This window comes from Podarcis bocagei (assembly GCF_964188305.1).
Source record: "Podarcis bocagei genome assembly, chromosome: 14".
Classification (NCBI taxonomy): domain Eukaryota; kingdom Metazoa; phylum Chordata; class Lepidosauria; order Squamata; family Lacertidae; genus Podarcis; species Podarcis bocagei.
Window position 1 is genome coordinate 22,465,220 of NC_138139.1, and position 15,543 is coordinate 22,480,762.

Consider the following 15,543-nt stretch of genomic DNA (forward strand, 5'->3'; position numbering starts at 1 on the left):
TTATCGTATTTTTTGCTCTATAGGACGTACCTTTTCCCCTCCAAAAATTAAGGGGAAATGTGTGTGTGTCCTATGGAGCGAATGCAGGCTCCTTGGCTTCAGCGATAGCAACGCGAAGCCTCCGAAGCGCAGAGGGAGTGCTCCCTCCTTGCTCCGGAGGCTTCGCGTTGCTTTTGCTGAAGCCTGGAGAGTGAGAGGAGTCAGTGCGCACCGACCCCTCTCGCTCTCCAGGCTTCAGGGATAGCTGCCTGAAGCCTTCGGAGCGCAGTGCGAGTTCCCGCTGTGCTCCAGAGGCTTTGGGTTCCTTTTTGCTGAAGCCGGGAGAGCAAGACTCTCCTGGCTTCAGCAGAGAGGGAGAGCTGCGCAGCGCCCCTTCAGCCAAGCGGGGCTCCATTTCTCCTGCCGCTTTGCTAAAAGGGCACTGAGCAGAGAGGGTAAGAATTTTTTTCTTGTTCTCCCCCTCTAAAACAAGGTGCATCCTATGGTCTGGTGCGTCCTATAGAGCGAAAAGTACGGTAACTAGTCAAATGGGAGGGGGGCAGCTTTGAAGGCAATCAAAAATCATTCAGGGGCAATATAGCCCAGAAGTTGTGGTTTAGCCACTCCTGGCCTAGAAGATAGTAGGGGTGCACCAGGCAAACCTATTCTGGAGTTTTCAAATACAGGCCAATCAAATGGAAATGTCCACCCTATTTGTGAGTGGTGAAATTCAACAGAGGGATTTTGCCAAATATTCGTTTGAGAGAGAAAAAGAAAATTCTCTATGTGCACAATTTTTAGTTCACTCAATTCTGCACGCAGCTAGATGGTTAGCTCATACTAGCAGATGAAGAAAGCATTGGGCCCAGAGAGAACCAAGAGTGGGGCAGGGCAAACCCACTGAAGGCTTCTTCACCATCAACAATATTAAAATACATATTTGGTTGGCTATGTTCAAAGTCCTTCACTCTCTTCATGGGCAGAGAACTTTGGAAAGAGTTGTCAAATATCATTGGCAACATTGAAATCCTCCTGCAGTTTGTGGGAAAACCCTCAAATAGGAAAATTTATCTGAAAATTTCTTCTAAATCATGTTCTTTTTCTTCCCTCAGTGGCTAGCTGAAGTATATTTCCACCCACTCAAAACAGTGAACATATGAAGGTATTGATTGGGTTGTCCAGCAAAATACACTTCCAACTCTCAAAGCATCATTCACAGAATCACAGCAGGTGAACAATCCCTGCTCTGGCATGTGACTACATTTGGTTGAAAAGTTTGACCTTCATAGCTCCCAGAAGTTATTTGAATACCTCTGTGCGGTCCAAGATACTGCAGTGTCATTATTTACGGAAATGGAGACACTCGGTTGAAGTTCCTCAACGGAAAAGGTCAGGCCCACGTCAACTCTCAGTTACAAGACTACGAAGGAGGCCCAAAGCAAAAAACCGCACAGACAAGAAAACTCTATGGGTAGGGCAGACATTCCAGTCATAACCCACCCAGTGCTTAATCAGTGTTATGTTTCATGGATGTTGCAATACAGAGGCATAAACATGCGGCTAAAGTGTGGGGTTAGTGAATGGAGGACTAGATCCCTCACAGCTGTCACCAGGCACTCTTAAATGCCTGCTGAAAAACTTTTCTATTCCACCTGGTCTTTGCAGGAATGCGTCCTTCCACAATGGTTAATTGATGCCTGCTTTTACCTTTTTGTTGTTTTTATTGTATGCTTTTGTGTTTTTTATTGCTGTAAACTGCTTTGATTTTTCGTGACATAGTGGTATACCAATATTTTTGTAAATATATAATATACAATAGAGTACATAAAATGCCACAAGACAACCAGCAAGCAAGTGGGGGGGTGTATCTCTCAAAGATGCTGTACAGATCCCTAATAAAAAGTCACTTATTGAACAATGCAGGATGCACCATTATATAACTGTAGAGTTGGAAGGGTCCTCAAGAGTCATCTAGTCCACCCCCTGCAATGCAAGAGTCAAAGCTAAAGAAACACTGGCAGATGACCATCCAAACTCTGCTTAAAAACCTCCAGCGATGGAGAGTCCACCACCTTCCCAGATCGTCAATTATACTGTCAAACAACTCTTACTCCCAGAAAGTTCTTCCTAATGTTTTCTCGAAATTTCATTTCTTGCAATTTGAATCCATTGGTTTTGGCAGAAAACAAGTTTGCTCCATCTTCCGTGAGACACCCCTTTAGATGTTTGAAGATGGATAGCCTATCGCCTCTAAATTTTCTTTTGTCCAGGCTAAATGTACCTAACTCCCTCAACCGTTTCTCAGAAGGCTTTATTTTGCAAACCCTTTATCGTCTTGGTCGTCCTCTGCACACATCCCAGCTTGCCAATATCCTTTCCAGAACTGGATACAGTATTCTAGCTGGGGCTTAATAATAATAATTTTATATCCCACCCTCCCCAGCCAAAGCAGGGCTCAGAGCGGCTAACAATAAAAGTAACACAGCATTCTAAAATCAATTCATTCTAAAATCAATTCAAATCATGCTTAACTAAGGCAGAATAGAACTCGAACTCTTGTTCCCTTGATCAGGACACTATTCTGCTGCATTAGCTTGGGGGGGGGGCTGCTCCTCATCACCCCTGTTGCCTCATGTTAAGCTTGTGGTCTACTAAGACAGAGTTTGGATTTGGATTTGATATCCCGCTTTCTCACTACCCTAAGGAGTCTCAAAGCGGCTAACATTCTCCTTTCCCTTCCTCCCCCACAACAAACACTCTGTGAGGTGAGTGGGGCTGAGAGACTTCAGAGAAGTGTGACTAGCCCAAGGTCACCCAGCAGCTGCATGTGGAGGAGCGGAGATGCGAACCCGGTTCACTAGATTACAAGACTATCGCTCTTACCCACTACACCACACTGGATCCTTTTCACATGTAAAACTGGTTTGGCTTTCTTGCACAGAAGTCTACTTCTGTTTAAAAAGCAAACAGATTTTCTGTGACAAGGAAAGCAATGGGAAACTGCAACAGCAGGATAACAGTTGCTTGATGCGATGCAAAGTCTCCTTTCCCCACTTTAGGGCACAAACCAAGCCTATTTAATCTTTTATTTTGCCTGTCTGTAAATCTTCATTTTTATGTGAGATCACTCTCTCTTTCCATTAAACAAAATATGAACACAATGGGAAGCTTTCTTCTCTCTCCTTTCCCTTTTTTTGTCACTTTCCCCCTTTTTAATCAGATTTATGTGCAAGTTATGCAAAATGAGAGTCTATGTTGTTAACTTTGTTGGTAAAATGTATGTATAAAACCTCTGTATGCCAACTTGACATTAAAATAAAATGCATCTCTCTCCCTCTTCAAATAAATCAAAACAAATGATCAACAACTGTTGTGTGCAAACAAATCAGGACAATACATAGCTACTGCAGTGCCCAACTCCACACTAACTGGTAGCCCCTTAAAAAAAAAAAAAGCATGCCCAAAATGAGCTCAAGCCATTATGGAGTCTGCAGTGCAAAAAAATGGCAGCCACTTATGTTACTCACATAATACGTAATTTAATGTATTTAATGATTAATGGTGCCCCTCCACATGCCTCTTGGGAGAGATGAAAGCCAGTTCTGGCTCTTCTTCCTTCCTTATGCCCTGCTCCATTTTGAAGATCCGACAGCAGGAGAAACCCCTTTAAAGTGAACCCTATCCCTGTCACAGGAACTCTGCCATTTCAAGGGGAACCAAGCACAGGCAACTCCCCGTCTGCGCAAAAGTGGCATTCTGGGTCACCGCATGTTGGTGTGAAATTGCGTATAACTGGAACACCCGCTGAAAAAGCCTGCAAACACCCTGTTCCACCCCGCCCCCGTTTTGTGATGTTTCCAGGTCACTTCTGGATTCAGCGCAATGTGCGTGCATATCAGAACCACCTAAAACTGTTGCTGCCTGTAGAACAAGAAGTCACGAAGAAACACAAGCATGCCTTTTCTTATTTGTTTGTGCAAGCAAGCTGGAGTTTGGGCTGCCTAACCCAGGTTGAGACTCTTGAGAGTCCCATGGACTGCAAGAAGATCAAACCTCTCCATTCTTAAGGAAATCAGCCCTGAGTGCTCACTGGAAGGACGGATTCTGAAGCTGAGGCTCCAATACTTTGCCCACCTCATAAGAAGAGAAGACTCCCTGGAAAAGACCCTGATGTTGGGAAAGATGGAGGGCACAAGGAGAAGGGGACGACAGAGGATGAGATGGTTGGACAGTGTTCTCGAAGCTACCAGCATGAGTTTGACCAAACTGCGGGAGGCAGTGGAAGACAGGAGTGCCTGGCGTGCTCTGCTCCATGGGGTCACAAAGAGTTGGACATGACTAAACAACTAAGCAACAACAACAACAAACCCAGGTTGATCGCTCAATTGTGTAATTGTGTTGCCAAAATGCACAAAATGTAGCTATCAACAACCAAGTTCAAGGAAGGAAATCAAACAAACCTTGTCCCCCTCTTCGACGTCACAGATCTTCTCTGCCTTTGAAGGGCTAAAGGTAGGGAACTTCTTTCCACTCTTTGATTCATGCCATTCATTGTTAATAAATATCTAAAAGAGAGGAAAATAAAGATTTCTGCATTGTGAGAAGAATAAGCTTATCTTCTCCCTAACATGCATGTTTTTCATGTGCAGGTTACGGTTGTTACGTTTTGTTTTGTTTCATTTTTTAAAAAAATCAAGGAGCATTTTATCGTGCTGCTGCCTCTTGCAGTCTTGATACCGGCTCACAGTTGCAGTGTAAGACTGCACTCCTCTGCTTGCTTACTAGGCAGTTACCCTCCAAGTCAATATGTACGACCTTCATAGGGCAGGACCTTTGCAGCACAAGGGACCAAAACATTCAGCTTCCAGGTACAAATCTCCATGTTGCAATGGGAAATTGTACAAGTATGGACATTTTCAGCTCATGTGGCAGATGCACACCCAATACAGTCCAGATGGAGTTGTTGACCCAGTTCACATGTAACACAAAGTCAAACCACAGTTTACTGTAAATCTGAGTGTGTGGGTGCCAAGAAAGGAGATTGAAGCTGCTTTGCGGCATGAATAATGCCTGAGAAGCATTAAAAAAGCCGTGATCTCCTCACGGGGAGTATAAAGGCTCACATGTTCATTTCAAACCATGGTTTGGCTTTGCGCTACATTATAACTGAGCCGACAAGTCCCACTAACATCTAACATCTGCACATTTTACCATAAAAAGACTCATCAAATACTGAATATTCATCTAACATGTCATCCTAAAGAATCTTTGCTGCCTAGTCAAACAGATCACACCCCTGTTGGCATTATTTTCACAGGCATTGCTTTGGATATACAGTGGTACCTCGGGTTACATACACTTCAGGTTACAGACTCCGCTAACCCAGAAATAGTACCTTGGGTTAAGAACTTTGCTTCAGGATGAGAACAGAAATTGTGCTCCGGCAGCGCAGCAGCAGTGGGAGGCTCCATTAGCTAAAGTGCTGCTTCAGGTTAAGTACAGTTTCAGGTTAAGAATGGACCTCTGGAACGAATTAAGTACTTCACCCAAGGTACCACTGTACCCGTAAAACTTAAAGTGCTACCTTTTGGTCAACTGCAAAAGCCAGTGAACATTCCATTTTAGATTGATTCATTTGATATTGATATGCGTCTTACCTTTAAAGTCAAGCTCTCTGCCTGGATAACTCAGCTGGTTAGAGCGTGGTACTTATTATGCCAAGGTTGTAGGTTTGATCCCCATAATGGGACAGCTGCATATTCTTGCACTGCAGCGGGTTGGACTAGATGATCCTCAGGGTCCCTTCTAACGTTACAATTCTATGATTACCACAAACTGATCTGGACAAGGTTTATTAACCAGAAGGCAGGAGCTGCTGTGGGACTGGAATATGTTCTGCACTTAAGACAACCAGCTTACCAAGAATCAGCCTATACACAGTGAGGGGGGTGGGAATCCTGTTCCCCACATCTGGTGTTGACCCAGTTGTGCTTCCCAGCTTGTTAAGGATGTCACACTAAGTGTTATTTTGTTATAGCATATGGGTAAGTGAACTGGCGCTGTGGTGTTGACCACTGAGCCTTGGGCCTGCCGATCAGGTGGTCAGCGGTTCGAATCCCCGTGACGGGGTGAGCTCCCGTTGCTCGGTCCCTGCTCCTGCCAACCTAGCAGTTCGAAAGCACGTCAAAGTGCAAGTAGTTAAATAGGTACCGCTCCAGTGGGAAGGTAAACGGCATTTCCATGCGCTGCTCTGGTTTCACCAGAAGCGGCTTAGTCATGCTGGCCACATGACCCAGGAAAACTGTCTGCATACAAATGTTGGCTCCCTCGGCCAGTAAAGCGAGATGAGCGCCGCAATCCCAGAGTCATTCACAATTGGACTTAACTGTCAGGGGTCCTTTACCTTTTTTTTAAGTGAAGTGTAAAGTTGAGAGAGGTTGGCATGGAAGGGATGTTCCAATCTTAAAGTTCCACATCAGTTTGCTATTGTTTTTTGAAGACCTCATTGAAATCGATCAGCACTTTAGTGCTAATTTCTCCCTATAGTCACATTTTTGCAAAACGCTTTCCACAAACACAATTAGAGAAATCGACTAATCATATTGACTGGACAGTCCTTGTATATGCCTACCTACAAGCAAATCCATTGAGGTCAATGGGACTTGTTCTCAGGTGCATGGGATTGCAACCTAAATGCATATGGGTAAAGCAATGTAAAGCCCTTAGCGGTTTTGACAATTAAGTGGCATTCACATTTTATTAAACAAAATAAAAATTAAGCACCGTGCCCCATTTGTTGAGGCCTCTTTTTATTCAAATATTTTATTAAAAATAAAATTAACCCTGTGAGGAGCCTCTGCAATGTAAATTACTCTGCTACTGCACTATATTTGCACAATTCACATAGGAGTCTGATAAGAGTGCTTCTAGGATATTGTTTACTACTATGCAAGTGCTGTCCCAACATTTCAGCTGCTTGCCATTTAGTTTTCTTTTCTACAAAAATGCCAGTGGCAATAAAATATCCTAATAAATCCCACTTTTTGTCACTGGGCTGTTGTTGCTTTTGGTTTGCCAATGTTAACTTATAGGATTTTTTTTAAAAAGTTCCTTCCCCCTTCTCTGCCCGCCAACAAAAACTGATCTAGGGAAACAGACTTAAGCACCCTTCTTTCTTCTGACACAACACACATGGCTTTGTTTTGGGACATTTTTCTACCACAAGATATGCTGGAATTTAGCTTGAGGTAGAAAAATGATCCCCAAAAACCATTTGTGTTATGTTTTCAGAGGCCTGAGCTTTGATCTAACAAACCAATTAATTGGTTAAACAGCCCTTGCAGAAATGCTTTAGCTGGGCAACTGTAAAAACATTTGTGTTAAAAAGCAATTCAGAGGGGATGACTGTCAAATTAATTTTTTTAAAGATCAGCATAAAACAGCAATATACCAGCGACCCAGTTTTTAATGAAAGCTTATTTGCAATCACACGGATGTTTTTACAGTTGTTCGGGGAGAGGGCTACACATAATGTGATGAGCTACTACAGTATTGCATCACACAGAGTCCATTTCTCAGCACCTGTTGATATTCTCTTCTGCTTTCTTCTAACTATTGGTTCTGAACTGCAATTCCTCCTTTGCCCAAAGTTGTTTAAGCCACAAATATTTTAGAAGAACCTCTTTGAAAACCTATCCAAACAAATATGTATCAAGTCAATGAACTGAAATGTCTGTTCACACAATTCCAAGTCAGGGCTAGCACTAACACAAAGCAGGGCGATGAGGCCTTTCCTTAAAAGGTGACAAAAATCACGTTTTTCCTGAAGTAGCTGCAGCATCAATTTTAGGACTGGAGTGTGTGTTAGTAGAACAGATCCAAGACCAGAACCAGATACTTGCAGAGATGCCTTAAATTCACTTTGCAGTAACAAAACACCGCTTTGAAGGGTGAGGTCACTATCCTAGCCTCAGTTGTCAGGAATTGCCATTGGCCTTGATGGAATTTGTACTTCAGAAAGCCTGGGTAGGCTCTGGTACATGTCCTTAAACACTTGAAAGAATTAAGCATCTTAAGCACATTTGCTCCTGATTTCTATAGCCCTATAAAATGTTCATTAGATATCTACTATCTATTAAAAAAATGAAATAATGGATGAAACATCCCTTAAAATTTCATGCAAGCTTCCTGAATTCCTCTTCTTTATTGGAGACAAACCTTTTCCCCTGAAAATCAGCTGCTGATTGTTATCTAGACTCTAGAAAACAACTTTATCCAACTCATTCCTATTTACACTTACTTTCTTCCACATTTCCTACATACTCAACTAGAGCCAGGGCTTTTTCGGTTGTGGCTCCGATCTGGTGGAACACTCTGTCACAAGTGACTAGGGCCCTGCAGGACTTGACATCTTTCCGCAGGGCCTGCAAGACAGAGCTGTTCCACCAGGCCTTTGGCCAGGGCACAGCCTGACTCCCTCCCTCGGCAATCTTCGCGGAGCTCTGGCCCAATGGTTGCCAGTGGCTTGATTTGAATTAATTTTATAATGAATGATTTTAGAGTGTTGCGTTGTACTTTTGTACTGTTTTATTGTTGTTAGCCGCCCTGAGCCTGGCTTCGGCTGGGGAGGGCGGGATAAAAATAAAAATTATTTTATTATTATTACTTGGATTTAACACAGACGTGTTTTCTAAATACGTAAGACCACCACAATAATACTTGCAAGGAAACAGTTTTGGGATTGACTCATTTGGAGGTATATATGAACAGTATGGGATGGTTTTGGGGAGCTGTAACTGATCACCATCATGATCTGACACTCTTGTGCTTATAAACTGATTGGGGGCACCCACTATGGTTGGGCTCCAACTCCCATCAACCCCAGAAGGCATAAGCAATAGTCAGGCATGATGGGAGTCACAAACCCTCCAAGTGTCCCTTTTCCCCCATTAGAGAAATGTTGGAAGGTATGGTAGTATGTCTCTATTTTCATTGGAGGGTATAGAGTTATGTGAGCCCCAAGCCAAGAAGATAAGTAACTATACAACCTTTAGAAGACATCCGAAGGCAGTCCAGTATAGGGAAGTATTTTTTAATGCATAATGATTTCTTAGGTTTTTATATACAGTGGTACCTCGGGTTAAGAACTTAATTCGTTCCGGAGGTCCGTTCTTAACCTGAAACTGTTCTTAACCTGAAGCACCACTTTAGCTAATAGGGCCTCCTGCTGCTGCCGCGCCGCCAGAGCACGATTTCTGTTCTCACCCTGAAGCAAAGTTCTTAACCCAAGGTACTATTTTTGGGTTAGCGGAGTCTGTAACCTGAAGCGTATGTAACCCGAGGTACCACTGTATGCTGGAAGCCACCTCGACTGGGCAACACAGTCAGATGGGTGGGATATAAATAAAAAAAATACTATCATCATCATACAACATAAAATGTATTTTAATCTTGTTTTTAAAGTTGTATTTCAATCAATTGTTTTTATATTTGGTGTTAGCCGCCCTGAGACCGGTCTTGGCTGGGGAAGGCGGGATATAAATAAAATTTATTATTATTATTATTATTATTATTATTATTATTATTATTATTATTATTATCAGCATCATCAGGGAATAGGATGCCCCTATTTTCACTGGAGAAATGTTGGAGGGTATGGAATCATATGCTTCTTCCAAATAATGTGTATGATTCATCCATTCTGTTTGATTTTTGAGATGGTCAACATCTGCTGTTTTCCACATTTCGGGATGGATACCCAAAATGTCAGTGTTTTTAAAATTTATGTATATATCTATACGCCTATACATTAAGGAGAATGTGTACAAGCAGGCCTCCTTAAAGACAGATATATGCACACAACATCTACTCATACCTGTCTCCTCACCAAGATCCTATGTTAGGCAAGAGAAGTTCTTTTCATTATGGCCACAGTAGGGATGTCAGACAAACTCCACTGAGTTCACATTTAAAGACAAACCTTCCCAATTTCTACATTCTGATAGGAAAAAATACACGATCCAAACTCTGCAGGTCTATGACTCTGTGAAATGCAGCTATCTTTTGGAACAAGCGCTTCTTTGAACTTTGCCCGGCCGTTCTCCAGCCACGTAATGTGTACAAAAATGCACGTTAGTGAAAATCACATAGAAAAACATATTAAGGAGCATTGTTTTACAAAACTGTGCACCATTTTTCAAAACTGCATACAAACGTGTATAGCAGAAATTTGCACTAAAACGCTGGTGAATTTTCGTGAGGGCTCTCTAAGAAGAAAATTCGCAAATGGCTGTGAAATGTAGAGAACTGAACCTCAGAAACGGAAAGTGACATTCTCTCAATCCCTAGCAAGCAGTTTAACATTTTCCTGGAAATAAGGCCATTGTTCACATCTTATGTGGCTGATGTGTTTTGCAATGCACATCTTATAGGATCCAACACAAGTTGTGAGAGGCACAAACTCTCCAGGTTTGAAAGCAAGACCCAAAGGCTTTAATAAAGTGATCAGTTAAGGCTGCAATCCTCGCAAAACATTTTGTTTTCCAACACAGAGCAAATGGTACCTCTAAGCAAGGTATATAGTGTGGGAATTTTCCAGAGTCACTCAGAGGAGGATGAAGATGATGTGGAAGAAGCAGGGTGTATTCACGAGGCCCTAAGCCCAGTCACATTATTTTGGCGCTTGAAGCTAAAAATCCCCCAAGCTCCTCTCCCCATTCCCCAGAAGTTAAAAAAGCCAACCCAATCTGAATCATAAAAAATTTAAATGACTCAACAATTTACTATACTTTCATGACACCCTAATTCAGTTGCCTGAGTTAGCTGCCTAATTTTACCTAATGGTAGGGCTGGCTGTGACCGACTGCATTACTTGCCATGAGAATGTGCTAATAATATGGCAGAAGTCTTCTATTAAGGAGTCCTAAAAGGCCTGAGACCCCCCAACTCATTTCATCAAGTCCGATATAACGGATCTGAAATGTGGTGGGTTCTGGCTTTCTTTTTGTTCCAATGTGCCACTGAGTGGTTATACTTCAAGAAAAGGAATTAGCTCCTCTCGATATGAATCCCAGAACCTGAAGTTAACAATGGTCAGTTACTACAGCCCAGATCAATTCCGCTAGCTGAAAGTCCTTACTAAAGGCTGCAGTGTGTGGATATTGTAACTGAAAGTGATTAGTTCATCAATAGAGGCCAGACAGCTAATTGGGTTTTTAAAAAGTATTTTAAGTGGTAAAAGTCTACAGCTTGCTTAGCATAACAGTTAAATCCATTTTCAAATAACACACTCCTTCCTACAAGTCCCAAGCATGTGTGCAAAAGACTCTTTAAACTTTCTTGATCAATTTCCCTGTTTTATGACTAATTCACTTTATTTTTGTATAGGCGGAAGTATACATGTTCCATTTATTATCGTGCATTCTTTAAAATAAGTGAGATTATACAAGTGCCTGTAGTTGCACATGCTGCCTAACATTGCACAGAAAGAAATACACACAGCGATTTTCAGCAGAAGATTCACAGCAACCTTGCACTTTAAACATCACCTTTATGTTGTTTTTCTTAATTAGGGATAGGCTCAATTTCAGGTATTATTTTCTGTTGGGACCTCAGATTTAGACTCTACTTTGGGACGAGATCTTCAGACAAATACGTCAAGGAGAAGGAATAAGTATAAATTTCAACAAGGCAATATTGCAACTGAATTTTAATCATGCCTCCAATTTCCATGTCTTTTTTTCTTTAAACTGACGTTCTATACAATTTAAGACCTGGAAATGTTGCCAAATAAACTCTTCTAACGCTTTCTTTGGGTTCTATTTTTGCTGGGGCGGTGTCCTGCTGTCAATCTAAGTTGTAACTGGTAGATGCAGTTTTCATTTTAGTGGCCAAATACAGCAGGATATTTGCATAAATGCAAAAACCTGGCACAGACTAAAATACCAGCAATCTAGATCATATGCTGAATATTATTCTTATTTTAAAAGTGAGTAATACTACAGCTACGCAATTCACTACCGGAAAGCGCTCAACTTTGCAGTCCCAGCTGTTCAATTGAGTCCTGAACAGGAACAGGAATAGGCTATAGTGAATGATGGACTGGCTCATTATTATTTTAAATAATTACTTACATGAAATACGATTCATTCTGCTTCCAACATGGCTACAGGGCCAATCACTCCAAGCATGCCTCTTGAAGAAAATGTAAAAAGCAGGGTAGCATTTTGCTTCTACTAATTCCTAGCCAATATTAACGCCTGAAAATTTTACTATTTTGAGATGCTTCACTTTCATTCATTCTCACACCGGCAGACTCTGTGGGCTAATGCCACTATCGTTCACATACTGAACAGAAGGTATGAAATAATACCATGTGCAATGGAGTGGTACCCCAGTTGAAATCACACTTCAATAGTTTGTGTTAAACAAGCCATTAATTCCACATCTTCAGCCTCCCTCCACATTTGCAATAAGGGTATACCACTGACCTACCTTGCAGGGGTGGTTTAAGGATTAGCCGAACACTATTAGAAATGCAGCAATATTATGGTACCAAGGTACAGGAAGAACATGGATCTAGTCATGTCCGTAAAATACATTAATGGAGATCCAAGAGAACTTGAATACCTTTTAGACATGCAAACCTAGTTCCACTATGAGCCCCCCCCCCCCGGGTACAAAACTTTCCAATGACTGCAGAAGTCCTTTCCTATGAAGGTGAGGTCAACTTCCACCAGGAGCAGGGCCTTTTCTGCAGCAGCCCCAGACTTGTGGAACATAATATACATGGCCTCATCTCTGGTAGCTTTCCAAATATGGCCATAACCTTTGGAAAGTTAACTGCTCTCTTCTCTGGCTATGGATTTCATTATTGCGATGTTTCTGTTTGTTGTTTATTCAGCTGGTATGTCCTCTGCTTCAAGCGTTCAGGCTATGAGTGATGTGGCTTGTACAGTCGAAACAGTGCTATCCACGCACAAGAGGGCATTGGCAGGCTCAGGGGGACCCCAGGGTTTAACAAAAGAACATTTTGGAAGAAAAAAATTCACCAGGAAGCAGGGGAACTGCCCAAGATTGCCCAATGAGGACAGAATGTTCAGCGGCCCTGAAACACTAACTACTGAGGAACTGGAAAACTAGATGGAAGGGAATGTAAAGTTTGTGCATGTCTTATTATGTTGTTTGGTTTGTGAGCTCCTTTCAGTATTAATTATGAAAAAGCAGCACATGAATACTTTTAAACAAGAAAATATATCCTAACTCAGCCACAAAGTTACTGAGGGCAAATCTTCCAAGTGCCCAGGCTTCAGTTTTCCCTGCTGTAAAATGAGCACAGTGGCAAGGTCATCTCACATAGCTTTTGCTGCTCACAGCATGCTTGAGATGCACTATATTTATTTAAAAACAAACTCAAATTCTCTCTCTCTCTCTCTCTCTCTCTCTCTCTCTCTCTCTCTCTCTCACACACACACACACACACACACACACACACTTCTTGGAAATTGCAACCCAACCATTTTTCTGTCAGCTTTTCTACATTTCCCCCTGTAAGATGCAGGGCCACCTGCGTTTTGTGGCTTTTATCCTGAAGCAACTTTTAGGTGTGCATTCTTCTCTAGTCTACTCCTTTGAGCAGGTTTTGTGGGGTCGGGAGGAAGAGAGAGATTGATCTCCTAAGGACTAGAGACTTTATTTCACTTTAAAATCCCTCTAGTTCCTCCCACCAGGGAGAGAAGAGTAGACATAGAAGAAGATAAGCACACAGAGGACGCATGAAAAGAGAAACCTACCGCTGCCCCCTTACCTTGGTGTACTTGACCTCCAAGTTCTTAATAGGATGAGGAAGCGGAGGGGTCGTTTTCTTCTCCGGCTGCCCATTTTCTACGGCCCCATTGATTGCGGCCATCTCGCAGGATGCCTTGCTGCGGGTAGTCTCCCTCTTCCTTGCAGCCGACGGAGTCCTCCTCGGCAGGGTGACAGGCAGCCGAGCTCGCGCAAGCCTTTCCCAGGGCTTGCCTTTATGAATTCTCAGCCTCCAGCGGGAGTCCCGGGCCGAGGGCTCCCATTGGCTGCGCGGCTCTAAGCCACGCCCCGCTGCTGGTCCATGCAGCCGCTCGGAGGCTGCAATTGACAGGCAGCAGGTAAGGAAGGAAGGAAGAAGGAAGAGAAGGCGCGGGGGCAAGGCGCGGGACCCAAGCAGGTGCGGAAGATCAGCTCCAGCTTCCTCAGCAGAAAGGAGTGTGTTTGCATATATGCACATATATATTATGTGTGCATGCGCGCGCACTCACACACACAAAACGGCTCTGTTTCTCTATCAGCCTCTGCCAACCGGGTTGTGTACTACAACTCCCATCAGCGGTTGTGTACTACAACTCCCATCAGCCCCAGCCAGCTGGTGCATATATAATAAATACTGTGGATATGTGTGTGCGTGTGTATCCTTTTTCTCCAAAGCAGCAGCAGCTGTTTCATTTATCCCAGCTGTGCAGCCCCCTGGATTTTTTCATTCTTTCTCTTCCCCACCTCCCCCCACCCCTTGCAAAAATAAAACAATGAAGGTAATTGTTTTAAAAAACCTCCTGGAATGGCTCGATGGGCTGGGAATGAGTTAAGAAGCCCCATCCCCGTTTGTGTTTGTTTTTTTATAAATTGCCTTAGAAATGAGCACACGCAGCCTCAAAAACTCAAACCTCCGAGGAGGTCAGCTGTACTGCCACGCAGAGCGTTTCATATCCATCTATAATGGTGCTGCTTGTGTGTTTAAAGTTCTCCTTTTCTCCCCTATGATCACTGCAGCGCGATGGAATGAGCTCATATCAGATTAACCCCTCCTAATCAAAAACGTGCGTGCATAATGTCCATCTCTCCCCTCTCGCCGTGGAAGAGCAGCGCGAAGGAAGCCTCGCTTGTTTGCCTTGGCTTGGCTGGGTTGGCGAGCCTCGGGCCCCTCCCGCCCGGCTCTGGCGCTCGGCCCACCAGCTGGATGCTCCTGCTCCCAGGCCAGCAGGACCAACAGCGCGGCTCTACTGCAGGGCCCCAGGGAGCGATCCGCTGCAGCCACTGTCAGCAGGGAGGGAGAGTCGAAAACGTACACGCCATAGATTTAAAAGACATTACTTCCCCCCATCCCCCAGTATCATGGGAACTGTAGTTTACCCCATTTCCAACACCTATGCCAAACTACAGTTCCCAGGATTCTTTGGGGAGGGCAGTGTGCTTTGAATGTATGTTGCGGGTGCAGTTTGGGGTCTGTGTACTGTAAAGCACATTCGAAGCACATTTCCCCCCACCTTCTGGGGTACTAAGGGTTGGTGGGAACTGTAGACTACAGCGCCCATGGTTCTTTGAAGGAAAGATTGTGTTTTGATAGAAGGCTTGCTCTCGTGTAGCAATGTATAAGAAAGCAAGCCTTATGAGGAACGGTTGAAGGAGCCTGGAAAAGAGGCGACTGAGAGGAGCTGATCTTCAAATATCTGAAGGGCTGTCACATGGAAGATGGAGCAAGCTTGTTTTCTCCTGCTCTGGAGGGTAGGATTCGAACCAATGGCTTCAAGTTGCAAG

The 15,543-nt window shown here is 43.3% G+C and overlaps 1 protein-coding gene across 2 annotated transcripts in view; it reads right to left on the bottom strand.

Annotated features, from left to right (window-relative positions):
* Nucleotides 1–13,972, bottom strand: part of ALDH1A3 (aldehyde dehydrogenase 1 family member A3) — a 31,504-nt gene extending 17,532 nt beyond the window's left edge. For both annotated transcript variants that reach the window (XR_014002093.1, XM_081170355.1), the window contains exons 1-2: nucleotides 13,784–13,972; nucleotides 4,440–4,544 (exon numbers count right to left, since the gene is read on the bottom strand). Coding sequence is in view for 1 of the 2 variants with exons in the window: in XM_081170355.1 (XP_081026481.1) it covers nucleotides 4,440–4,544; nucleotides 13,784–13,885 (207 nt within the window). In the remaining variant the exon portion in view is untranslated. The remainder of the gene's footprint in view (nucleotides 1–4,439; nucleotides 4,545–13,783) is intronic.
* Nucleotides 13,973–15,543: the final 1,571 nt, after the last annotated feature.